The sequence below is a fragment of the Hippopotamus amphibius genome, chromosome 7 (genome assembly GCF_030028045.1).
Source record: "Hippopotamus amphibius kiboko isolate mHipAmp2 chromosome 7, mHipAmp2.hap2, whole genome shotgun sequence".
In the NCBI taxonomy this organism is placed as follows: domain Eukaryota; kingdom Metazoa; phylum Chordata; class Mammalia; order Artiodactyla; family Hippopotamidae; genus Hippopotamus; species Hippopotamus amphibius.
This window is the reverse complement of record NC_080192.1, coordinates 73,798,943-73,824,295: the sequence shown is the minus strand read 5'-3', so window position 1 is coordinate 73,824,295 and position 25,353 is coordinate 73,798,943. Positions and strand designations below refer to the sequence as shown.

Here is a 25,353-nt window from a genome sequence, read left to right as displayed (position 1 = left end):
GACTCTTACACACCCTGAACACAGAAGGGTTTCTCAGATCTCCTTGGCAGAGCAGACATGAGGGTTTGAGAGTGGATAAGCGCTGCTAGGGGAACCTCTGTCTGGCAGATGGCGGCTCTTCCTCAGCAGGGCCTGTGTCCTGTCAGCATTAAGTAAAATCACAGACCAGCATTGCAGAGAAATATCACCAGATCTCTGCTAAGAGAGTCTCATGATTCTTTCTTTTCTTAGCTGATTTATTTCTTACTTCACACCCATATCTACCCTGGGGAACATCTAGGAGTGTGTGTGTGTGTGTGTCTTTGTTTGGGGAGGTCGGCGGGGAATCATATATACATTTTTTTCAATGACTAGATCTGGGATTCTCTAAGCATCATTTTATTGCAGCCACAGCCCAGGACATGGGTGACTATAGTATAGGTTTAGAATGCTATTAACTTCCTCAGGTTACTGACATGCACATCACTTATAATGAAAAGAGAATGGTATTTAGGGTTGGAGAGCCATGGGTTTGAATTCTAGCTCTGTCCTAACACACTTGAGACCTTGACTTAGGTAGGTAATCTCAGTTGAACCTCAGTTTCCCCATCTGCAGAGTGGGCATATGATTTCCTATTTCATACGGTTGTTGGTCCTTGTGAGGACCAAGTTAGATGATAAATGCAGAAGCTCTTTGCTTTTGGTAGTTGCTCCACACAATTAGGCTTCTTTTCATCCAAGTGTGACTAAACAGATGATGGTTTCCATGTTTTCTCAATTTGCCCAGCTCAATGGTTTCAGTTACATGGCCTTTCTTGCTTGCTATAGGATGAGGCCCAGTGCAGCATCTTTTGCATGTGCAGGTTTTATTGAGGAAACAAAGATGTTTAGACATTATAAGGTAATCTTATAGAGGGAAGAAGGTAAATACCTTGAGCCAAAATCAATCTTTGCCATTAAGGAAACAAAAAGGCAAGCCACAGAATGGGAGGGAATATTTGTAATGTGTATATCTGACAATGGGTTATAATCCAGAATATGTAAAGAACACTAAAAATAAAACTCAACTAAAAATAAGATGGGTAAGCCAATAGAACATAGGCAAGAGATTTGAGTAGATACTTAACAAAAGAAGATTGTACAGTCAGGCAATAGACACATGAAAAGATGTTTTATGATCATTAGTTATCCAGGAAATGCAAGTTCAAACCATGAGGGTTATGACTACACATCCACTAGAATGACTAAAATTAAAAGGACTGCAGGGGACTTCCCTGGTTGCTCAGTGGTTAAGAATCCACCTGCCAATGCAGGGGACATGGGTTCAGTCCCTGGTCCCAGAAGACCCCACATGCCGCAGAGCAACAAAGCCCGTGTGCCACAACTACTGAGCCTGTTCTCTGGAGCCTGCAAGCCGCAACTAATGAGCCTGCATGCTGCAACTACTGAAGCCCGCACACCTAGAGCCTATGCTCTGCAACAAGAGAAGCCGCTGCAATGAGAAGCCTGCTCATCACAATAGAGTAGCCCCTGCTCACCACAACTAGAGAAAGCCTGCGTGCAGCAGTGAAGACCCAATGCAGCCCCAAAATAAAAATAAATAAATAAATAAATAAAATTCTAAAAATATTAAATAAATAAAAAAAAAATAAATAAAAGGACTGTAAAGACGGCTTGTTGGCAGGCTCGTGGAACAACTAGGATTCCTATACACTGCTGGTGGCAAATGTAAAATTATACAACTACTTTGGAAAATTGTTTGGCAGTTTCTTAAAAATACATCTTCCATAGGCCCCAGTCATTTCACTCCTACATATTTACTCGAGAGAAATGATGACGTATGTCTCCTCTAAGATTTTCACATGGATTTTCATAGCAGCTTTATTTGTAATAGCTCCAAACTAGAAATAACGAAAATGTTCATCAACAAGTGAAGGCATAAATGAAATGTAATACGTACATTGCGTAGAATGGAATTCTAGTCAGCAATAAAAAGAAACAACTACTAATACATGGTTCAAATTGGATGGATGAATCTCAAGACAGTAAGCTGATTGAAAGAAGCAGGACATAACATGCACTGTATAATCCCATCCATGTAAAATGCAAGCTGGTTCATACTGACAAAGAGCTGGTCAGCAGTTGTCTGGAGATGGGGGTGCAGTAAGGGATGGCTTGCAAAAAGGGGTGAGGAATTTTCTGAAAAGAGTTAGAAATATTCTGTAGCTTGATTGTGGTGGTGTTCTCATGGGTACATAGAGCTGTCAGAACTCTTTAAATGGTGCATTTTGAATAATGCAATCTCTTGGGAATAAATCAACCCTCAGTAATGTTGATAAGGAAAAAAAGGATAAACTGTTTGTTTAAAGCAAAAATAGCAATGAAGTTTATAACAGATGTAGAATATATTTTTGTCTCAACAGTGACGTAATGGATGGGAGAATGAAAAGGAATTATATATTGTTGTAAGGTTCTTATATTATCCTTGATGTGGTATAACATTGAGGGAAAAATGTGATAAGTTAAAAATGCATGTTTTAGGCCATAGAAAAATTGCTGAAAAAAATGAGTAATACAGTTTAAGATCTAACAGTGGAATATTATAGATTATTCAATTAATCAAAAGAAGACAGGAGCAGAGGGAAAAGAACATATGGGATAAATAGAGGAAAAATTGTAAGATAATAGGTTTAAACTCAATCACGTTAATAATTACAGAGTGTAAATGATTTAAACACTCCTATTTCCAGATTGTCAGATGTGATAAATTAAGACTGAACTAGATGCTTTCTATAAGAAACCCACTTAAAATTAAAGACAAATAGGTTAAAAGTATGAGAATAAATAATTTACACCTGCAGACATTAACCATAAAAGACTTGGAGTGGATATACTAAAGTTAGATAAAGTAGACTTCAGAAAATGGAATATAACCAGAGATATAGAGGATCACTCCATAATGATAAAGCAGTCTACTCATCAAGAAGACATAACAATCTAAATGTATGTGGATTCCACAAAATAGCATCAAAATACATGAAGCAAAAATGGGAAGTACTCAAAGGAAAAATTAACAAAACCAAAATTATAGTTGCAGACATCAGTCCTTCTTTCTGAATAATCGATGTAATAAACAGACAGAAGACTAGTAATGCTGTAAATCATAGGAACAACATTAATAATGAATGGTGTAATGACATTTATTGAACAATCTACCCAACAAGAGCAGAATACACACTCTTTTGAAGTGCACACAGAACATGTATTGAGACAAACGATGTAGATTTATAAAGATTGAAATCATACAAAGTATGTTCTCTGATTATAATGAAATGAAATTAAAAATTAATAACAGAAAAATATCTGGAATCCATCCTTACATATTAGAAAACTAAACAACACAGATAATTCATAGGTCAAAGAAGAAATCACAGGGAAATTAGAAAATATTTTGAACAAAATGAAAATGAAATACAGCATATCAAAATTTGTGGTATGCAACTAAAGCAGTGCTCAGAGGAAAATGTATACCTTTAAATACTTACATTAGAAAAGAAGAAAGGGCTAAAGCCAGTGTTGTAAATTTCTATTTTAAGAAGCTAGAAAAAGAGGGACAAACTAAACCCAAAGTAAGTAGACAGAAAAATCAAATGAGGGCAGAAATCAATGAAATAAGAAATGGTCAAAGACTAGAGAAAAAATAATTAAGCACAAAACTATTTTTTTCTTTCAATAAATAAATAAAATTGAAAGACCTTTAGCTAGAATGATCTGGAAAAAAATAGACACAAATTACCAGTATCTAGAATAAAAGAGAGGGCATCACTATAGATCCCACCGACACTGAAAGGATAAAATCAAATATCGTTGTTATTGTTATTGATGTAATGTCAATGTAATGCCAATACATTTAACAACATATATGAAACTGACAAATTTCTTGAAGGATACATAGTACCAAAAGTGACAAAAAAAGAAACAGAAAACCTGAATAGGTTTGTCTGGCATTACTGGTGAAATCAACCAAATATTTAAGAAGAGAAAACATACTAATTTTACACAAACTCTTTCAGAAAAGAAAAGGGAAAACTGATTTTAGGAGCACACCGACACCAAAACCCAGACAAGGGGTTTATTATGAAGGCAGTATCCCTTATGAGCACATGTGCTGGGGGCGCTAATGCATCCATCACAAGTCTCTGATTGTCTTGCAGGTACGCAGGCGTCCTTCTGGACGAAGGCATCTCCCAAGGGAAGGAGCTTGTCAACAGTCGCCCGCTGCAGGCGCTGGTGGCAGGGCTGAAGGCCTACAGTACCTGGGAGAACATCAGCTGCCTACAGGACTGCCGAGAATGCACCGGAGGCATGGTGAGCTCCCGAGAGCCCCGAGGGCCACCAGTCCTCCAGGGTTTGCATAGTTACAGGTGTAGGGGAGCACCGTGTGGCTAGTGGGCTTTGGAACTAGGTGAACTCCCTAGCCGCCCTTCTGACCCTGGATGTCTCACTTAATTTTGTCATCTGTGCATGTCCACCTTCTATGATGCTGCAAGGACTGATACAGACCCTGCTTGTAAAATGCTTGGCTGGTGCAGGCCTGCAGTAAATGTCATGAAACTTGGTGGTGGTGGTTGTTGAGAGTAATAGGAAAGGGCCAGAGGGGGTCAGATGATGAAAGATCTGCTCCAACGTTTAAATCCCTTGGGGAGAATGCAGGAAATGACCCAGGGGTTTCTACCCTGGGAAGGAGGCAGATGGGGACATGCCAAGCTTTTGGAGCGTGTTTAGTGTGTGCCTAGCCCAGGCCTCAGACCAGACTGTGCAGTGAGGGGTGTGAGAAACCCCAGTATGAATCTTTGGAGAGTTGAGGGGACTCTGAGATCCACTGTGCCCTATCCCTCTACAACCCTGAGAGTGGGGGCGCCTGTGGGATGCAGGATGCCAGAGTCTCTGCACCCCTGTGGGAGCCCAGAGCTGGTGAGAAGGGGGACCCAAGTGGCATCCCTGAGCACAGGATTGGGGGGATGTGTGGATCTGGACCTGTGACTCTGTGGCATGGCATGGCTGCAAGCATCAGCTCTGGTGGCATCTGAGGGTCAGCCCCGGATGCAGTCCTGTGTGGGCAACCCCCAGGGACCGCAGCACCTCGCTATCATGTGGGCCGGAAGCAGGCACTGTAGGAGGGAGGGAGCCCCTCTTGGGCTTTAGGCCTGAGTTCAATCTTGAACTTGACCAAATATGTGCTTAAAAATAGTAGCTCTGAACCTGAAGGGGAGGTTGAAGAATGTTAGCCTCAGTGAGAAGGGGTCAAGAGCAAGTCAAGGGCAGTTATAGAAATAAAAGGGGAGGATGAGTTTCTGGAGAGCATCAGAGCTGGGGTCCACGGGGATGAGGAGGGGCTGGGCCTTCACCACCGGCAGAGCCCACGGTTTCTCACGCATGAACGATGTGGCCGGGAATCAGAGCCTCTGTGTCCTCTCACCTGAGAGTCAGCGTGGTCACTTCTCTTGCGGCGGCTGAGTAAAGATGTGTGTGTGGTGCAGGGGACTTCAGTTAGTCAGGCATGTGTCCTGTGTCTGTGATGGTGGTGGCGGTGGACATGCTTGCTTTGCCAGTGGCGATGATGTCGAGGTCCACCGGGAAAAGAAGAATAGGGAATAAAGTGACAGCTGGCGCTGGGGCACATTGGGCCAGGAGTCTGGGTCCTCTGAGGCAGCTGGGGGGGGTGGGTGGACAATGGTAGGGACCTTAAGTGACCTGACATGGTGGGAGGCCTCTGCCAGGGGGCTGGTTTCCACCCATCCAGTGGCCCTGCCCCATCAGGCCCTCCTTCATTGCCCAGCGCCACCCAGCAGTGCAGAAATGACCCCTCCACCCTCCATATTATGGAAGAGAAGCTGACCGTGGAGGGCTGCTCTTGCAGGCTGGGGTGCCAGCCCTGAAATCCCGCTAGGTGCTACTGCCTCAGGTGCTTTGCTTCCCAGTAGCTCCTCAGCAGCGGGTGCAGAGGGCCCTGGTTTCCATTCTTGTTCCATCCTTTCTCCTCTCCACCCCCTATCCACCCAACACCTAGCCCAGAGCTATTTGTAGAGACATAAATATTTGTTGAAAGAAAAGCATGAGCTTCTTCTAATTGTTTTGAGTTCTATTTTCATACACCTCACCTTCTGCAGGCAGGTCTCCAGGAGTGAAGTGTGGACGAGTCTGGAGGCTGCTGAGATGGTACTGCAAACCACCTCTTTTATGGCCTGTAGGTCTAAGTGGGTCTTGCTTCAAAAAAATGTATTTCATTTCAACACACATTTACTGGGTCTGAAGCCAGCAACCCTGGCTGTGACCATGGGAAAGTTATTCCCTTCTCTATGCCTTGTTTTCCCCATACGTAAAATGCGAATAAGCTTTCCTTTGCAGCAGTGGTGAGGGTTAACTTATGAACCCAGGAAGCAGCCATTGACATCTTTATGGTGTGCCTACCCTGGGGATTTGGAGAAAAAGAAATACCACATGGTCTCTTTTGCTTGCCACCGTAAATGTGGACACAGAGCCCAGACGGGTATGGCAGGCCCTGTTGCAGCAGCTGGGGCTGGGAAGGCTCAGGGACACCTGGGGAAGGTCCCCAAGCAGTGTCATTTTACCACCTTAGGGATGAGCAAGAGGCTTCCGGATGGGGGTCTGAGTACCTGTCGGATAAAGGGATACCTGCACACAGGTGAAGGTCTGGGAGTGCGTGGCGCATCTAGGGACACTGGGACAGGTCCGGGCTGGGTCCAGGTGAGGGTGCAGGGGAGGAAGTGACTGAAGGAAAAAGGCCAGAATTAGACCCAAGAGAAGGGACTAACGCTGACCGCACTGCTGCCTGAGGCAGGCACTCAGCTGGCATCTTTAGTCTCTAGACCCGTGTTGTGCAGCTGATTGAGTCATAAAGACAAAGCCTTCACCACGGTGCTTGGCATGTAGTAGGTGCTTGATAATATTAGCTGTTCTAATTTATTGCTGTTTTACAAATGAGTAAACTGAGGTTGGACTATAAAGACAGAAAGTGTTACTGAGCCCAAGCTTGTACAGCTTGTCGCATGACAGCCAATAAATCAAGAGACAAGTTGTTGGGGCAAGGGATGGAAACTATTCAGAAAGCCAGCAGATCGAGAAGATGGTGGACTAGTGTCCCAAAGAACTATCTCATGAGAGTTAGAATTCAGGCTTCTTTTATATGAAAATGGAAGGGGTTGCGGTTGGTTGTTGCAACCTTCTTGCTTGGAATCCTTTCTTGCATCTGTCCGTGTAGGTCAGGTCATGATGTTCCTGTAAACCTACAAGACAAATGTTATTCTCTGTTCTGCAACTTTTTATCTCTATATGAATGAAAAAGTGGTATACCTTTAAAGGTCACAGCCTTGAGAAATGGGCTATCCTGTATATTTCAGGCCATAGGCAACATTCTTAACTCATAGCAAAAGCAACAGGATACAAAGGTCAAAGTAAAAGAAACAGATCCAGTATGGAGTCAGATTTGTTCTTCCCTATTATAAAGGGCAGAGACCAAGTCTTTGATCATCACAGCGCTACTTCTGACTATAGTGGGGAGTATCATTAAGCAGCTATTGACTCACTGAACTGACTGAATGACAGATTGATAGAAGACAGACTGATGGGCTGCTGGACAGATGGACTGACTAAATGAATAACTGCCCTATGCCTCCATTTTTCTTTCTTACCCTTAGAACTTGAGATTAATCCATAAAACTTGGCCCCTGTGGTCTTTCCTTGCTTTATTATTACTTTTTTACTTTGAACATTTTATTTAAACATCTTATTCTATTGTTACTTTTTTGGGAAGAGAGAACACTGGCATTGCCTCTAGGCTACTCATATTCAGAAGCATGGTAGTGTTTATTGGCTTTAAAGCCTGTAAGACTCATCTTGATGGCTCATTTATTGAGTAGTTTAGGAAAGATGGACTTGAAAAGAGGGCTGGGATGGAAAATCACTGTACAATTTAACAAGATATGACTACATCTGGCTCCAAATTTTTTACTCTACTTTAAACATACACCCTGTTTAAATCCTATTTCTCTTTTAAAAAAATATTTTATTTTTTATTTTTTGGCTGTGCTGGGTCAGCTGCAGCACATGGGATCTTCATTATGACATCTGGGATCTTTCATTGCGGTGCGCAGGCTCTTTGTTGCGGTGCATGGGCTTCTCTCTAGTTGTGGCATGCAGGTTTTCTCTCTAGTTACGGCATGCAGGCTTAGTTGCCCTGCAGCATGTGGGATCTTAGTTCCCTGACCAGGGATCGAATAGGTGTTCCCTGCATTGCAAGGTGGATTCTTTACCACTGGACCACCAGGGAAGTCCCTAATTCCCGCATCTCTTAACTGCTAAATTTCATGTTTGTTACTATTAACTGAAGTGAGCAATGTCTGTGGAAGGCAGCTTCTTTGATGAATGAAGCATGTTTGAAATCACATTTATTGTATTATTTTCACCAATTACAGAAGTGGTGCATGTCCATTGTAGAAATTTTTGAAAATACGAAGACACAGAGAAGAAAGTAAATAAATCCCACAATTATACTTTCCCAGGGGTGATTGCTGTCATAATCTTTCTATGCGTTGTCTGTGTATGTGTTTAAAATTTTATAACCTCTCCTTTCATCTAAGAGTTGATATGGCTACCCCATCAGATCACTCCTTTGCTGTGAAGTTGTAATGGCTAGTACCTTTTATCATGTAGATGCACCATACTTTATCCAACCAACCCTTTAGTGTATGTCAAATTTTTCTTTCTTATAATGACACTATGGACAGTATTTTAGTACCAAACTTTTTTTCTGCACACCTGTGATTGTTTCCTTGAGATCAAGTATTTAAATGATATTTGTATCGTCACCAAAGGTTGTACTAATTCCCACCTCTACCAGGAGTTGAACACAGCATCTTAATAGTTGCAGGACTACTGGCTTTCAAACTCTTTTGACCACAACCTAAAGGAAAGGGTACACTTTTCATTACCACCCTGTATTTACAAACATACATACACATAATCGAAAAAATACATGTTGTGAAACAGCATTCACCTCACTATTGTGATGTGCTCTAGTATTTTCTTTTAATTTTATGTCATTTTAAGAAAAGCTAGTCATGATGCATTAAATTGATTTCATGACCTGCTAGTGGGTCATAGCCTGTCGTTTTCACAACACAGCCCAGACCCATGGATCAAAGAAGGACCTGGCGATATAGAGTTGAGAGCTGCAGGTCAGCAGAGTGTGTCCATGGCAATAAGAAGAAGCTGGGCTTTCAGGGAATATATTTTCTAGCTCACAGTATGGGGTGGCTTCTGCTATGACCAAAATCTGATGATTCTGTTTTCACTGGAATGCTACTAATTTGGCCCTTTGGGACTTAAGATTATGTATCTGTAAGTGGGAAAGAGATAAAGGCATTTAAATGTCTCCTAAGAACGGACACTAACAAAAAGTGATCCGTTTTTCCTGGCTGCTGCCTCATCTCAGATTTGAGGGGAAGACTCCAGCCTCCAGCATTTGGACCGAGAATTCACGATCCTAGAATTGCTGCTCTTAATCTGTTCCCTGGAAACCTTTGGATTCTGAGTGTCTTTCTCGCCATAAATCAATGTTTCCATAGCACTTGGTGGTTGATTTGAATAACATCATCACTCCGTGTCAGGAAATCATGAGAAAGTCTTAGGTTGTCTGTTTCTACAAGAGCCTTGGCAATCATTGCCTTCTCTGAATGTTGCAAGAGTAACCCTTAGCAAGGAGGTAGATGTATACAGGGTATAAAGAGAAGTGAACTTTGGAATTGAACTATATTTCCATCTTTTAACTCCTTGGTTTCCTAGCTTAAATTTTTTCTAACTCTCTCTACCTTTTCAGCAAAGTCTGTCTCTTTTCATGCATAAAGCCTGGGATCAATGAGATTTCATGCAAAAAAAAAAATTTTTCCAAAGTCAGATCCCATGGATGGACACTGGTTGGAACTTTCATACTTTGTAACGCAAGCACTCCATTCCTTAATGACTGCTGGTTAAGAGTCATTGTTAAGTGTTTCTAAGTTCTTTCTACGTGTGGAGCAGTGTACTAGGTATATGTTCCCTGTCCCTAGGGCCAGGACGTGTGAAGAGAGCACACTGTACACTGCATGCAACTGGGAGGCCCCAAGGTTTCAGTCAAATGAACATTAGCGGACTTCTGTTTCTGACCAAGTTGGAGTAACAGGCAGCAGATATACCCTCCTGACTGAAACAACAAAAGAACAATATGTATGAGCTCAACAGTTTGCAAGATGCTGGACTTCAGGCAGTGAGGGATGGTGATCTCTGAGAGAGAGGAAATGAACCAGATGAACCCTACAGTTGTCCCTGTTTACTGCCTTGTGGGTGTTTCCATGCCATGCCCCACGAGGGGAAACCAAAGCAGGGCCCGGCAAACTCCCGGATTTGAAGACATGGAGCTGAGAGTCCAGGGAGACCCACACATCTAAAATTCACAGGATAAAGAACCAGACAGAAAGAGAACTCAGAGACCTACAGCCGGTCCCCTGCTGTCATTCCGTTGACACTGACTGCATAAGTACGAGGAAACCACTCGAGGTTGTGGAAAGAGTCACCCAAAAGGATTAGAGGGAACAGTATCCAGTGCTCACACAGGACTGGGAAATAGTGCGTTTTCCCACCAGCCAGTCTGGATTACCTTAAGACTCACAAATGAGAAAAAAAAGAAATGTTACGTATAAAAGAACAAAGGTAAGGATGACAGATTTCTCACTGGAAAAAAAGGCAAGCAAGAAAACGGAGCAACCTTTTTAAAGTACTAATAAGAAAAGTATCAATCTGAAGTTCTATACTCAGCAAATTTATGTTTCTAAAAAAAAAAAGGCATAATAAAGACATATTTGGACTCGCAAAAATTGAAGGGATTCAACACCAGCAGGCTTTTACTGTAAGAAATATTAAAGGAAATTCTTCATGCAGAAAGAAAATGATACCAGATAGAAGTATGGGTTTGCAGAAAGGAATGAAAAGCACCAAAAATATCAATAGTAACTATATGTCAATACATAAACTTTTTTTTTAGTATTTAAATCTCTTTAAACAAAAACCATAACAACGTAGTGTTGTTACTGAGCTGGCTCAGCTCACCGCGTGACAGGCCAATGAATTGGAGACGAGGTGTTGAGGCAAGGAATATGACTTTACTCAGAAAGCTGGCAGATGGAGAAGAGGGCAGACTAGTGTCTGTCAAAAAACCATCTTGCCTGAGGTAGAATTCAGGCTTCTTTTATACTGAAAAGGGAAGGGGGCGCTGTTGGTTGTTGCAGACCTTGGTGCCAGAATCCTTTGTTCTTGCAGCAGTCCACGTAGGTCAGGTCACGATGTTCCTGTAAACCTCCAACAAGGCAAATGTTATTCTCTGTTCTGCAACTTTAATGAATGGAAAAGTGTTACACCCCCAAAGGTCAGAGGTTGGAGAATGGGCTGTCCTGTATATTTCAGGCTATAAAGCAACATTCTAAACTTGTAGCAAAAGCAATAGAATACAAAGGTTAATGCAAAACAAACAGATCTCACATGGTGTCCGATTTAGCTCTTCCCTGTAACAGTGTGATGTTTATAACCTAGGTAAAGGTAAAAATGTACCACCGTAATCAATCGCATAACGGCTGGAAGGGAAGAAAAAGAAATGTGCCATTGTAAGGTTCTTGTACTATAAGTGAGGTTATACAGTATCACCTGAAAGTCAACTATGACAAGTTGAAGATTTATACTATAAATCCTAAAGGTTCCACTAAAATAATAAAACCAAAAGTTGTAGCCAATTAGCCAACCAAAGAGTTAAAATGGAATTATAACAATACTAAGTTTATCCAAAAGAAGGCAGGAAAAGAGGAAATATGGGAGAGTAAAGAGATAGTTCAAATAGAAAACAAATATCAGACAGCAGATGTAAGCCTAGCCATGGTAATAAACACTTAGCATGCAAATACCCCAATGAAAAGGCAGAGATGATGGGGTTGGAGGTTGGCTAGCAGGTCCAGACCCTTCTTTTCCACCCAGACCCTTTCTCTGTTGTGGAGCTGAGGAAAGGGAGGCGGGATGCAGCTCAGTGACCCCAAACCTCCTTAGTGAGTCAGGGAGAGGCTGGAACGGGAGCTGGGGAGGCGGCGCGTGCTCCTGGCACGGCCACGTGCTGTTGCAGTGTTCACACGCGGTCTGGTCTGCATTGCGGCTTCTAACCTCAGCCTGTAAGCGGAGAAACCACCGGCCTGGTTTGGATGTGATGAAAACCCTTCACCTGCCCGCGTGGGAGTGCAGAGAAGAGCCTCTGCCAGCTCCCAGTAGTTGTGTGACTCAGTCCTGCTGCTTCCTTTGCTCTCTGCCTTCTTTCTTTAACGACTGATGGGGTCAACCAAGTCTTCAGGCTGTTGATATTTAACTGAACTTGCACATGGCCTCTTTTCTCCACACCCAAGCAAACCCAGATTAAATTTCCTGCCATTGGCTGGGCGAGGAGTGGGAGACAGAACCCTGGATTCAATTTCTGGCTCATGTGGGGCTGCGTCATTGAGAGGGCGTTCTGAGCCGGGGGGGCGGGGCATCTTGTCATGGAAGGGGTGGAATCTCAAGGTCAGGATGCTGTGACCTTGGGCCTTATCTCTTAAAGTCTCAGTTTCCTTCTCTGTTCTCTCTTAAAGCCAATACCGGGGGGGCGTCAAGGAAGGGAAGGAATATGGGGATATGTGTATAAAAACAGTTGATTGAACCTGGTGTACCCCCAAAAAAATAAAATAAAATAAAAAAAAAAAAAAAAAAAAAGCCAATACCTACTTGACTCTCCTCTTCCTTCTTCCTGGATGTGATTACAGTGAAGGGTCCCAACCCTCTCCCCCTCTCGCCTCCCCATCCCCTACCCTGACACATTCGACCTGTGTGGGGGCTGCCTGGGTGGGGCTTTTCAGGGTGCAGCCTTGGACCCTGGAGGCAAGTCACCTTCTCAGCAAATCGGACTCCAAACATCAGGGTCGGCAGAGACAGGCCGGGGGCCAGCACCCGCTGCATGGTCCCCACTGTGGGCCACCCCCTTCACCCTCAACAGAGCTGCAGCCCCCTGCTGACCTTGGCTCTGCACAGCCAAATTCTTCACAGAGACCTTCTATAGTATCCCTTGGCCCTTGAGTGTTACCTGTACCTGGATGGCCTGGGGCTGTGCCCTCCAGCACTGGAAGATGCCCCCCCTGGGCTCACTGAGTCCTCAGGGTCCGTCTCCACTGTGGGATTTTAGCCCCCCACCCCCACCCCAATTAGGGCCCTTCCGTGAGAACCTTCTCATCTCCACCCCCGGCTGCTCTGTTTCTCCTCAGTATGTTCCTGAATCCCACATGGGAGAACAAAACTGGTGAAGCAGCACGAAGACATATGTGGACAAAATTGGAGCAGGATAAATTCTCAGACGAGATCCCTGACCCAGCATGATGATAAGGTTATCAGCAAACACGCGCCGACTGTGCCTTTCATGTTAGACACGGAGCTGCTGTTTGCTATTTGGAGATGTAATCCAGCTGGACGATGACAGAATCATTATATTTTAAAGATTGCACAAGAGAACACTGAAACAACTAGTTCCTCAGGGAGGTGTACCACCACCTTGTTTATCTGGCATCACCCATTTCTTGGAATACAGCCAAGGCCTGAAATAAGCAAAACAGAACTCTTGAGAATCCCAAAGAGATGACATGAAGTCCATGTGCTGAGGCTCAAGCCCTCATTCCACTTCTAAAGGAGCCTGGCCAGCCTCTGCTAGGAGCCTGCTCCTGCTGGTAGACTCTTGCATGTGGTTCCTGGTTTCCTGGGGTGCTGCAGACCAGTAAGGATATAGGGTCTCCAAATGCAAGCAGCTAAGAGGGCTGGCGACCAAACAAGAGCCAGAAGAACTAGTAAAACCAGACTCAAAAATCCAAGAGCTCAATGGGCCAGTGCCCAGCCCCAAGGAGGACTCGAAGCTCTTCTAGAAGGCAAAGTGGGCTCCAGACAAGGTGGACTCTGTGCAGGGAGATAGGCAGGCAGGTTGGTACAAGAAGGACAGTCATTTGAGGGCCTCCCTCCATCTTGGATGCTACAGATTTACTATTCCCTGGAGTACAATAGATAGTGTTTGTTTAAAGGCTCACTTTAGGACTTTCCTGGTGGCACAGTGGTTAAGAATCTGCCTGCCAGTGCAGGGGACATGGGTTTGTTCCCTGGTCCGGGAAGATCCCACATGCCATGCAGCAGCTAAGCCCGTGCACCACAACTACTGAACCTGCACTCTAGAGCCCGCGAGCCACAGTTACTGAAGCCTGTGCGCCTAGAGCCTGTGCTCCGCAACAAGAGAAGCTACCGCAATGAGAAGCTCGTGCATTGCAATGAAGACCCAACGCAGCCAAAAAAGAAAAAACGTCTCAGCTTTTCACGGCAGTCCCCTAGACATGTATCTCTCAAAACAGATAAGTAGGTCAGCCTGACTTGGATCTAATATGGCAGAGACCATCTTGCTCCCCATCCAACTTCATAAGGGGAAACAGAGCCAAGAAAAATCCTGGCTTGTGCCTGGGCCATGTGTAGCTAGTGGTGCTGGTGGAGGAGTCTCAGTCTGAAGGTCATGGGTCCAGCAGACTAGGAATGCATATGTGGGCAGGGTAGGGGGAAATTAAGCTATAACACCAAGTAACTGGGTAGCAGAGCAGAAAGGATTCAGCCCATACTCAGAAGGGATCCAAGGCTGGATCTGGCACACCTCCTAAGAAGGGACTGGCTGGGGCCCAAGCATTGGCCCCAATGAAGGGCCTTTTCAGTGGTTACTGTGCCAGCTTAATCAGCCAGATCCTTTGCTTAGCCCCAGCCTAATTTTTCTAGGGCACCAATGAGTCTCTGAGCAGCTCCCTGCCTTTCCATTTCATAGATGGAAGACCCCTTTCTTTGGAGAGATTGAGAGCCTTCAAAGAAGAATTCCAACATTCTGGGGCTCCAGATTAAATCCTAGGCTTCTGCTTATCTCTGCTGTCACTTTCTGATTGTAGGGATTTGGAAAGACAGCACAATAAAAAAAAAAAAAACACCTTATGATGATTAGCTATTTCTCAGCTTTGAAAGAACCTTGTTCCAAGATTAGAGGAATTGGCTTTTACTGTTCAAAAGAGGTTTCCATCTATGAGACCATAACATTTCCTGAGTCCCTGCTAGGTAAAGTGCCAGGACCTGTGTAGATGTGGCCACCTTTAATCCTCCCACAGTCCTATCAGTGGGAATAATTGTCCACGAGGTTTCCCATGGATGGAGGAACTAAGACTAGAGGTAGTTTCTGTTTCTCCAGATCTAGTAAAAGTTGAAGGCAGGGGCTCTAATTTGGGTCTTCCAAATCCAAGTCTCTTGGCCCTAATTCTGGACTTTGCTTTTTTTCTGGGGCAGGGGGATGATAACTTTGTTTCTGGCCCCTGGGTTCCATGTTAATCAGTGTTCTACATTTATCCTCATTTAACATAATCCACAATTTGTAAACAAGCCTCTGTGTTTTGTTGTTAACCTCTGGTCACTGGGAAAAAAATCATCTCCTAGTGAGAAGATCCACATGTCATATTTGTGAGTGTCTTATGTACATAGGTCTTATCTTGTCAAGCAAATTAGAGTTGGGAGAGTAGAAGGCAGTAACACTGACCCTCATCACTGATAAGGAAAAGAGAGATTACTAAAATGACCCAAGGACACTCCATTATATTGGCAACAGTCCTTTGAAGATCTCAGCCCAGATTTCTTAAAGGCGTAAAGAAGGCAATTATAAATTTTATATGCAATGGATAGCATCCAGCCACATGAGAGAGTAACGGATAGAGCTGGCATCCATCCTGGGCCAATTTGCCAAATTTTTGAATCTACTGTACTCTCATTTTACTCTCCCTTGAAATGGTTCATAACTCTCTAAAAGGATTCACTCCATCACATCAAGGAAATAAGAATGGGGGAAAAAATGAAGCTTCTTTTTGAGTTTGTGATCATCTCAGTTAAGCAAGTAAGAGAGACCCATTATAAACTTGCACAAGTAAGAGAGGAAAATATATCGAGAGAGAGAGAGAGAGAGAGAGATGTGTTCTGGAATCCAGGTCTCATGAGGACCAGGAACTGGGAAGGAGTCTAGAGTAGACACAGCTCTGCTCTTGGTTTCTGCTTCCCTTGGGGGCATAGTCTCAGCCTTTGCCTGTCTGGTGTCTGCCTATTCTTACTCCTCTGCACATGTGGCTGTCCTTTGGCTGTGGGATTCATAACATCCCCATTCCAGCCACTTTCTGAGATGGTGTCTCATAGATTCAGTGCCAAATCAGTTGGAGTTGGCTCAGTTGGAGTTGGTGTCCTTCCCAACTCAGACATTTTTGGTTAGGGAATGGGCTCACATTATGGACGTGGCTGCTGATGCCCCACTTGTATGGGTAGTGAGACAGTTCTGAGTTAGTGGCTGAGCAGATATCTGTAATGGTATATATGATAGCTTTTAAAATATTTTCTGACTAATCCTTTCAGGCTGGTGTATAGGAATGGAGTTGAATTTTGTATATTGATCTTGTATCCAGCAACCTTGTTAAACTGTCATAACAATTCTGGTAATCTGTTTGTGGTTCTTTTGTGTTTCCTGTGATCATAATCATATTCCCCGTGAAAAATGACAGCTTGTTTCTTCCTTTACGATTATTCACATTTATTTCTTTGTCGTATCATTGAAGTGGCCAGGACTTCCTGTGCAATGGTTAAAGAAGTGGTTGATAACGGGCACCTATATTTTATGCTTGACTTTAATGGGCATGTGCTTACTTTTTCACCGTTAAGGATGTTATTTGATGTGGATATTCTGCTGATATTATTTGTCATGTTAAGGCAGGTACGTCTTACCCTTTGTTTATGAAAAGGCTTTTGTGTGTTTCTGTGCGTGCTCGTTTTTTCGTTTGGTTTTAAAATTATGAGTGGATCTACATTTTATGGAATTATTTATGTTCCTTTATGTTACTGAGATAATCACACCTTTTCCTCCTTTAATCTGTTTATGTGGTGAATTTACATCAACAGATACTCTAATGTTTAATAACTCTTGGGTTTGGAAATAAATACAACTTAGTCTTGATGTATGTGTGTGTGTGCATGTACGTGTATGTTTAATTCACGTTGATTCTGTCTGCTGATACTCATTTAGGATTTTTCCATCTGTGATCATGAGTGAAGTTGTCCTGTTTTATTCCTTCCTAGTTCTGCCCTTGTCTAATCTGGGTATCAAAGTTATAACACCCCCATTAAATGACAGGAAGGGTGTGTTTCTTCTTTTTCTGTTCTCTCAAAGAGTTTGTATAAAATGGAATGATCTGTTCCTTGCATATTTCATACAAACACCTGTAAAGCCACATAGGTCTCATAGTTCCTTTCTTAGACTTTTAAAATGATTGGTTTTCTTTCCTTAGTGGTTGTAGCTATTCAGGTTTTCTATTTCTTCTTGAGTCGGTTTTGGCAATTTATATTTGTTTACTACTTTGTCCATTTCTTCTTTTTAAAATTTATTGGCATAAAGTTCATGATACCCTCTTATCTTTTTATCCCTGCTATATCTGTAGTTATGCTCCCTTTGCCACTCCTAATATTATTTGTTTTCCCTATTCTTTACCTCGTGCTCTATTTTTTTCTTTTTTCTTTTTTCCCCCAAATAATAGACTTTTGGTTCTGTTGATCCTCTCCAGATTGTATCTGGGATTTCCATTTCGTTGATTCTTATCTTCATTATTTATTTCCTTCTATTCTCTTTGAGTTTATTTGCTTTTCTGCTCTTCTTCTGTTACATTAACTTGCATGTTATCTCATTAATTTTGCCATCTCTCTAACTCTATTATAAACATTTAAATTTATAACATTTCTTTTTAAATACTGCTTTGGCTGATCAACCATGATTTGATATATGAGAGTTTCTGTTTATCAATTCTAAGCATATTTTAATGTCCACCATGACTTATTTGACCCATGAATTAGCTGAGTATGTTTTTTTAATTTCCTAATGTCTAGTATTTAAAAATAATAATAGCCAAACTTTGTTGAAGTCTTACTATATGTCAGGCACAGTTTTCACATTTTACATTGATTAAGTTATATAATCCTCACAACAACCTTACAAAGTAGGACTGTTATGACCCTGATATCATGTATGTGAAAAGTGAGGCACAGAGAGTTTAAGCAGTTTGCCCAGGATCACACAGCTCCCGAGCTGGCAGAATCAAGATTCAAACCCAGACAGTTTGGCCACAAAGTATAACCACTGTACATACTGCCTTCTTTTTAGTGACTGTTCTTGTCTTGTTGCCGTTACAAGCATTATTATCACGTTGTGTTTTTTCGGTTAATTCCATCATAGTCAGACAAAAGGGCCAGTGTGATACCGATTTTCTGAAATTTATTATGACCTATTTTGTGACCCAGAACACAGATAGTTTCCACGTGAGCTTCAAGATGCATTCTGTAATGAGCTGCAGGGTTTTAAATGTGACTAAAAGATCAAGCTTACTAGATGGCATTATTTCAATGCTCCCTATTCTTACTGATGTTTTAGTCGGGCTGACCTAACAGTTATTGAGTGGACGAAAATCTCCCACTGTTGATGGTAGATTTGTTGGTATCTCCGTGTGTTTCTACCAATTTTGGTCTCACTGTTTTCAAGTTGTGTTATTAGATGTTTACAAATTTAGAATTGTCCCATGTTCCTAGCGAACTGAATCTTTGGTCTTCTTGTAGTGACTCTCTTTAGCTCTAGTAATGTCTTAAAATGTACTTTGCCCAATATCAGTATAAGGACAAAGGCTTCCATTTGGTTAATATTTGTTAGTTTGGTTGGTATTTGTGAGATCCTTTTACATTCAGCTTTTCTGTGTTAGCATGTTGCATTTATATTTCTTATAAACAACACTTATCTGGTTTTTAAATTTAATTTACTCTGACAACCTCATTTTTATCTGTTTAGTCTAAATGTTTATTGTCATTGCTGATATATTTGAATTCTTTTCTCCTATCTTACTCCTTGTTTTCTTTGGTTATGTCTTATCTCTACTTATTTAGGCTTCTTACTTTCAGATTTATTGTTTTGTTTTCCTCTTTCCATTCTTCTTTCTTCCAGTTTTCATGCTATTATGTTCATTTTGTGGGCACTCTAGCAGTTGGAGTATGTACATTTAACACACAAAGTTTAAAATTAATCATTATTTTTCCACTCTCCCAAGAATATGAGAGCTTTGATTGCTTTCACTAATCACCAGCTCCACTTTCTACAGTATTATTGTCCACTACTTTAGTACTACATTTTTTAATCCCATGTATTAGCCATCATATTTATTATTATGTGGAATCAGGGTTTCTCTAGAACTACCACTTTTTACCAGTTTATTTGCTCACAATTCCTTCTTGCAGCTCTTTAGTCACTTTCTTGAGCATAGTGTGGGTCTGTGGCAGTAAACCTAATTTTTCTATGTCTGAATGTGTCTTTATTTCATCCTCATTCTTGAAAGGCTAAGTACTGTTAAGAATAGAATTCATGGTCGACAGTTATTTTCACTCAGTATTTGATGTTTTTACTATTATTCTGATGTGTTTACTACTATTTATTATTATTCTGGATTTTCTTGTTGCTGAGGAAACAGTTTTCTGTCTAATTGTAATTTTTCATGGCAGTCTATTTTTTTCTCTCTGCTTCTTTTAAGATACTTTATTTTATTTTTGGTCATCTATGATTTCACTATAATGTATCTAGGTATGAATTTTTTAAATTAATTAATTAATTAATTAATTAATTAATTTACTGACTGCCTTGGGTCTTCGTTGCTACACATGGGCTTTCTCTAGTTGCGGTGTGTGGGCTTCTCATTGCGGTGGCTTCTCTTGCTGCAGAGCACTGGCTGTAGGCGTGCGGGCTTCAGTCGTTGTGGCACATGGGCTCAATAGTTGTGGCTCACAGGCTCTAGAGCACAGGCTCAGTAGTTGTGGCGCATGGGCTTAGTTGCTTCCTAGCCCAGGGGTCGAACTCGTGTCCCCCCATCAGTAGGCGGATTCTTAACCACTGTGCCACCAGGGAAGCCCTGAATTTGTTTTTTTATTTTTCCTATTTGGGGTCATTTGGGTTTGCTAAATATGTGGACTTGTGTCACTTGACAGTTTTGAAAAATTTTAGGCCATTCTTATTTTGAATACTGTCTCTTCGTGTTCTTGTATCATCTCCTCGCTGGCGCAGCAGCTAAGGTCACCTGCTGCCTCTGCAGTCTCGATCCTGTTCATTGTTATCTGTCTCCTCTGGTTGTCCTTTACTTTCCCTTGCTTTTTGTGATATATTTTTTTTCTTGAGCCCATGAATTTTGGAACTTTATCTTGGTAGGTCTTTCAGGCCAGAAAGGATCTGCATTTACTTCGGCCGGATCCTAGAGGCTACAACTCACTTTGAACTGGCTCCTCTGCTTGGAGCATTGAGGGCCTCACAGGAAGCATGGATTCTGGCCCCAGAGTTATCTGAATGTAGGCCACGGTCAGAATTCTCAGCAGAGATGTTTCTCCCCCTCCACCCACAGCCAGAGCTGAGACTAATAAATTTCCTCATTACCTTCTTGGGTGAGGGGTGGTTTTTTCTCAATTAACCCCTGGTAGGCGTTGTTTTCCAGAGGACTGCATTTATACTTTACATAACTGTTTACCTGGCCTCAACACCTGCTACCCATTTCGGAGTCATGCTCTCTCACTGAGCTCAGCCTCTGAGTTTTCTCTTTACCAGCTTGATGTGCATCAAAATGATTTTTGAAAAATAGTCCATCAAGCATATTTTCAGTGGTTTCTACTGGGAGACAGTTTTTGTTAAAGACTATCTCGTCTGCCATATTGCCAGTAATAGCTGTCCCAAGCAAATCTGGCTTCCCCTCCTCCCTGCTACTTCAGCTGTGTTTGGCCAGTCACCGTTGATTCCCTGAGGCTCAGTCCAAAGCATCCTTCTGGGTCCTCACCTGCCTTAGCTCCCAGCATCATTTATCGTGGTCGACCTCTGCCTCCTGGACACACCCTTCTCCCAAGCTTTCAGGACACCATACTCTCAGCTTTCTTTCTGCTTCTTTGTCTTCTCAGTCTCCTCCGCCAGTTTTCCTCTACCTGACCTCAGAATGTTGGCATTTTCCATAATGTGAGCCTGGATCCTCTCTTCTCTGTGTAGTTAATGCTCTTGATAATTCTGTGCCTTCCATTGATTTTGAAGGCTTACATAGTGGGGACTAATTTATATCTTCCTCCCAGACATCTTTTTGCATCTGCAGAGTCTTGTATCTCACCTTCATTTTGGCCAGAGCAGTTAGGTGTCTCTCCAGTTCTCACACCTAACATTTATAGGTATGAACATTTAATCCTTCTCACGAATATACTCCTCCACAAGGATGCTCCAATTCGGTAAACACCACACCATACACCTCCCGTTCATGTGGCCTGGACTTTCTCTTTCTCACACACACACCCAGCCCTGTCCAAGCCCTTCTCCCTCTGACTCCAAGTCACCCAGGTCTCCCATCTTCACCAACTAGTCTAGCCCCTTCTCTCTCGCCTCCTGTGGGCTATGATCACTCAGCAGCTAGAGCCATCTTTTAAAGTCACAAGTCATCTTACTCCAAAGATTAAAATTATCTTATGACTTTCCATTGCACCTAAACTAACACAAAATGAATCCCTGAGATGCCTCTTGAGGTCCCAAGTCACTTGACGCCTGTTTCCAATCTTACCTTTGGGCCACTCTCCTCCCCACTCACCACGTCCAGCCCAGCCTTCTTTCCAGTTCTGAACATTCTGTGCTCTTCTTGGCCACAGGGTGTTTACACATGCTGTTCTGTCACCTGGAGCACACTGTCTCCATCCCTGGCTCAGCTGATTTCTCTTCCTGATGGTTCCAAGTTAAACAAGCCCTGAAAACTTTCTCTGGCGTCTAGGTTAGACGAGATCTTCCTTGTTTATTCTTTCTGCATGCAACCCGGATCTTTTCCTTTCTGCACTTACCATGAATTTTTTAATTACTTGTCTTATTTGTCTACCTGACCGATGCCTATCTGTCTCCTAAGACAGGACTGTCTGTGGTTTGCAGTGTGTGGTGTAGTGGCTGCAACACGAGACCTTCAGTGTACATTTGGTGATGGGACCTGTGAATGAATTCCCTCCCACACACTCCCCCCGGTTCATAAGCGCTAAGAGTGCAGGGTCACCCCAAAGCACACAGGGCAGGGCGGGACAACCTGTTATCACCTCCATCAGAACATCCATCATCTTCTGGGCTGTCAGAAGACCCCACTCCAATCACAGCTGTCACAGGAAAGGGTGCAGTGACTCTCACACAAGCTGCCCATATATATGTGTCCCCCCCCATTCAGGGTGGCAGAGAAACATCAGTGTAAAATTAATGCAACCCTAAGACCCAGTCCCTGCTGGCTGGTCTATTTTCCATCGACCCTCCTTTAACCAATATGATAAGATTGATTTTGTCTTTTTCTTCTTCACATTAACAAAATGTACCCTCAGTCTGTTTAAAAGGGGGGAAGAAAGCCTGTTTCTAATTTGTTCTGACACATGTATTAAATGTAATCGTATAGTTAAAAAAAATCAGAGATGTTAAAAACAGCAGGAACATATTAAACTTCCAATGTACAAAGTATGAATCATAAAATATGTTTCGTGGGACCCTCACTGAAATGGGACACGACCTTAATGACATTCACAATGACGTGCTACGAGGCCCGATGTAACCCAGAAGGCAGGGCTAGAAGAACACATCTACCCCGTGTGCTCTTTCCTCCCAGATCCCGGCCTGCGTGCCCCCCGAGGATGCTGTTGGCTTGGGGAGCACGGCGTTTAGAGTTCCTTCTGTCTCGTCCGCATTTCTTTCTTTATTCAGAGTGAAGTAAGCTAATGGAAAATATTATTCACTTTTGGGGGAGGAGACCTCTTTCTTCCCTCACTCCCCTCTTTTGTCTCATCTCCCCAGCCCCAACCTGAAAGGTATAAGCAAAGGCCCCCACTTAGGAGTCTAAGGTGGAAGAGAAGAAAAATTATGGAAACAACCATTTCATTTTGTAATGAAAACCCAAGGTGCTAGGGAGTGCCCGGAGAGCATGGCTAGAGAACGATTTCCTGAGACTCCGAAGGATTTATTCACATCGGAGAAGCAGTTCACATTGATTTGTCTCTGGTGGAGAATAAGCAAGATTTGAGATAACACTGCACACACACAGATACACACACAGACACACACACACACACACACACGCACACACACGGTGCTTGGGCTGCCAAAACAAAGTACCTCAGGCCGAGTGGCTTAAACAACAGAAATTTATTTTCTCACAATTCTGGAGGCTAGACATCCAAATCAAGGTGTTGGCAGGTTGGTTTCTCCTGAGGGCTCTCTGTTTGGCCTATAGATGGCCATCTTCTCCTCCATGTGTCCTCACACAGTCTTTCCTTGGTGTGCCTGTGTCCTAATATCCTCTCCTTACAGGGACACCAGTCATCACCCCAATGACTTCACTTAACCTTAATCACCTTTGCACAGCTCCTGTCTCCAATACAGTCACATCTGAGGTCCTGAGGATTACGAAGTCAACGTAGGAATTTCCAGGAACACAATTCAGTCTACCACACACACACACACGTGCCACACTCATGCACACACTCTCTGTAATGTTTTTTTATAGGGTTTCCCAAGTTAAATTTTTAGTTTTGAGATACACTGGAGGCCAAAGTTTGAGGCCTGCCATGGAGAGATTCCCCACGTGACAGGCAGGATGGGAACCCAGTCCGCTGCCCCACGAGGCTTCAACCGCACATGCGTCAGGAGCGCTCGGCGTGGACACAGGAGCCGAGAACCATGGGTGATGTGCGGTCTTCCAGCCGAGCAGGCCTCTTTTGCTCCCTAGTTAAAGCTGAGACAATTGTGAGGCTTAGAAAAAATGAAACAGAATCCCAAGAGGGAGTGAGGGAGTCCTGTGGCTGGACGATGGAGAGAAGATGCCCCGGGAAGCGGTAGGAGTAGAGAATAGGAAGTACAACTCTCATCATTTTCCTAGAATACTTCAGACTCTTCTAGAAAGTACCTTGGAGGGAGCCGGTCCCTTGGCATCCTGGGCATTGAAGAGGCCCACCTCCTCCTGGGTAGAAGCAGGTCTCATAGGCGTTGATCCTGGGAGGGATGTGCTTTGGGAGGAGACAGTGTGATGCTGATACCATCATGATGCCCTGAACAGCGGTTCCTGCCTTGCCCCTGGGCGCTGATGGGTCTTTTCTGTCTATGGCAAGAACAGACGGAGTCCAAATTCCTCATCCTGGATGGGCCTACCTGGGCCCTGGCGGCTCCTCAGGGATCGTTTCCTATGAGGAAAGCACGGTCCCTCCTTGGAGGAAGGCTCCAGGGCGTTGCTGGCTTGGAGGAGGCAAGGGCAGCAGCTTCGGCTCCAGGGAGATGACCGAGGGTTAATGGAGATGGCGGGCCCCCTGCCAGGCCTTTTTTGCTCTGAGCCCGAGGCCACAGCCCGGGTGTGTGCCGTGAACCCAAGCACCAGGCCGCCGTCACCAGAACTTGGCGCTTCTCCCAGCTCCAGGGACCCCGCTGGGTGTCAAGTCAGCAAGAAAGTGCCGCCTCTCCTTCTGGGCCCACTTGGCCACTGCAGGAGGCCCGCTCTCGGCCGTCATCTTGGGCACCTGCTCAGTGTCCCTCTAAGTGCCGAGTCTTCGTCCCCTGTCTCCCCCCCCCCCCCCCCCGCCCCCAGGAGAGCTTATGTTTGGTTGTCGCTGGGCTAGAAGGCTCCTTTCTTCCTGCAGTCCTTGAGGGCGGGTGGTCTGCTGCTGGGCCGATTCAAGGGTCCCTTTACCCTCTGGAGGAGCGTGAGTCGCCCCTTGTTTGACCCGTACCAGGAGAGTCAAGGATGCGACGACACGGCCCATTCCGCCTGCACCACGCAGCATCCAGACCGGAAGAGGTTTGTGTTCCCCGTTTTGTGACCCTTCTTCTCGAAGCTGCAGCTGTGGTACCCTTAACTGGGTCCCACCGGCTTTAACACCGTACAGGAGGGCAGGTCCATGTGTGAACGAGTCTACCCTGCCTCCCGCCCCCCGAGTCAGCCTCACCCACCCCCAGAGGTCTGAACCGGGATCACCTGCGGCCTCGGGCAGCAGTCTCCCTGGGCCTCTGCCCCCCCCCCCCCGCTGCCCCTGCCCCCCCTGGGGCCACTCCTGCTGCCACTCGGCGCCCAGCTTGGGCACTGAGATCCTGGCCTTTCCCTGCCCGGCCACGGGCTCCGT

At 43.9% G+C, this 25,353-nt stretch overlaps 1 protein-coding gene across 3 annotated transcripts in view; it reads left to right on the top strand.

The window, feature by feature from the left end:
• Positions 1-25,353, top strand: part of LOC130857558 (acyl-coenzyme A oxidase-like protein) — a 109,641-nt gene that overhangs the window by 10,740 nt on the left and 73,548 nt on the right. For all 3 annotated transcript variants that reach the window (XR_009054848.1, XM_057743315.1, XM_057743314.1), the window contains exon 2: positions 4,194-4,347. Coding sequence is in view for 2 of the 3 variants with exons in the window: in XM_057743315.1 (XP_057599298.1) it covers positions 4,194-4,347 (154 nt within the window). In the remaining variant the exon portion in view is untranslated. The remainder of the gene's footprint in view (positions 1-4,193; positions 4,348-25,353) is intronic.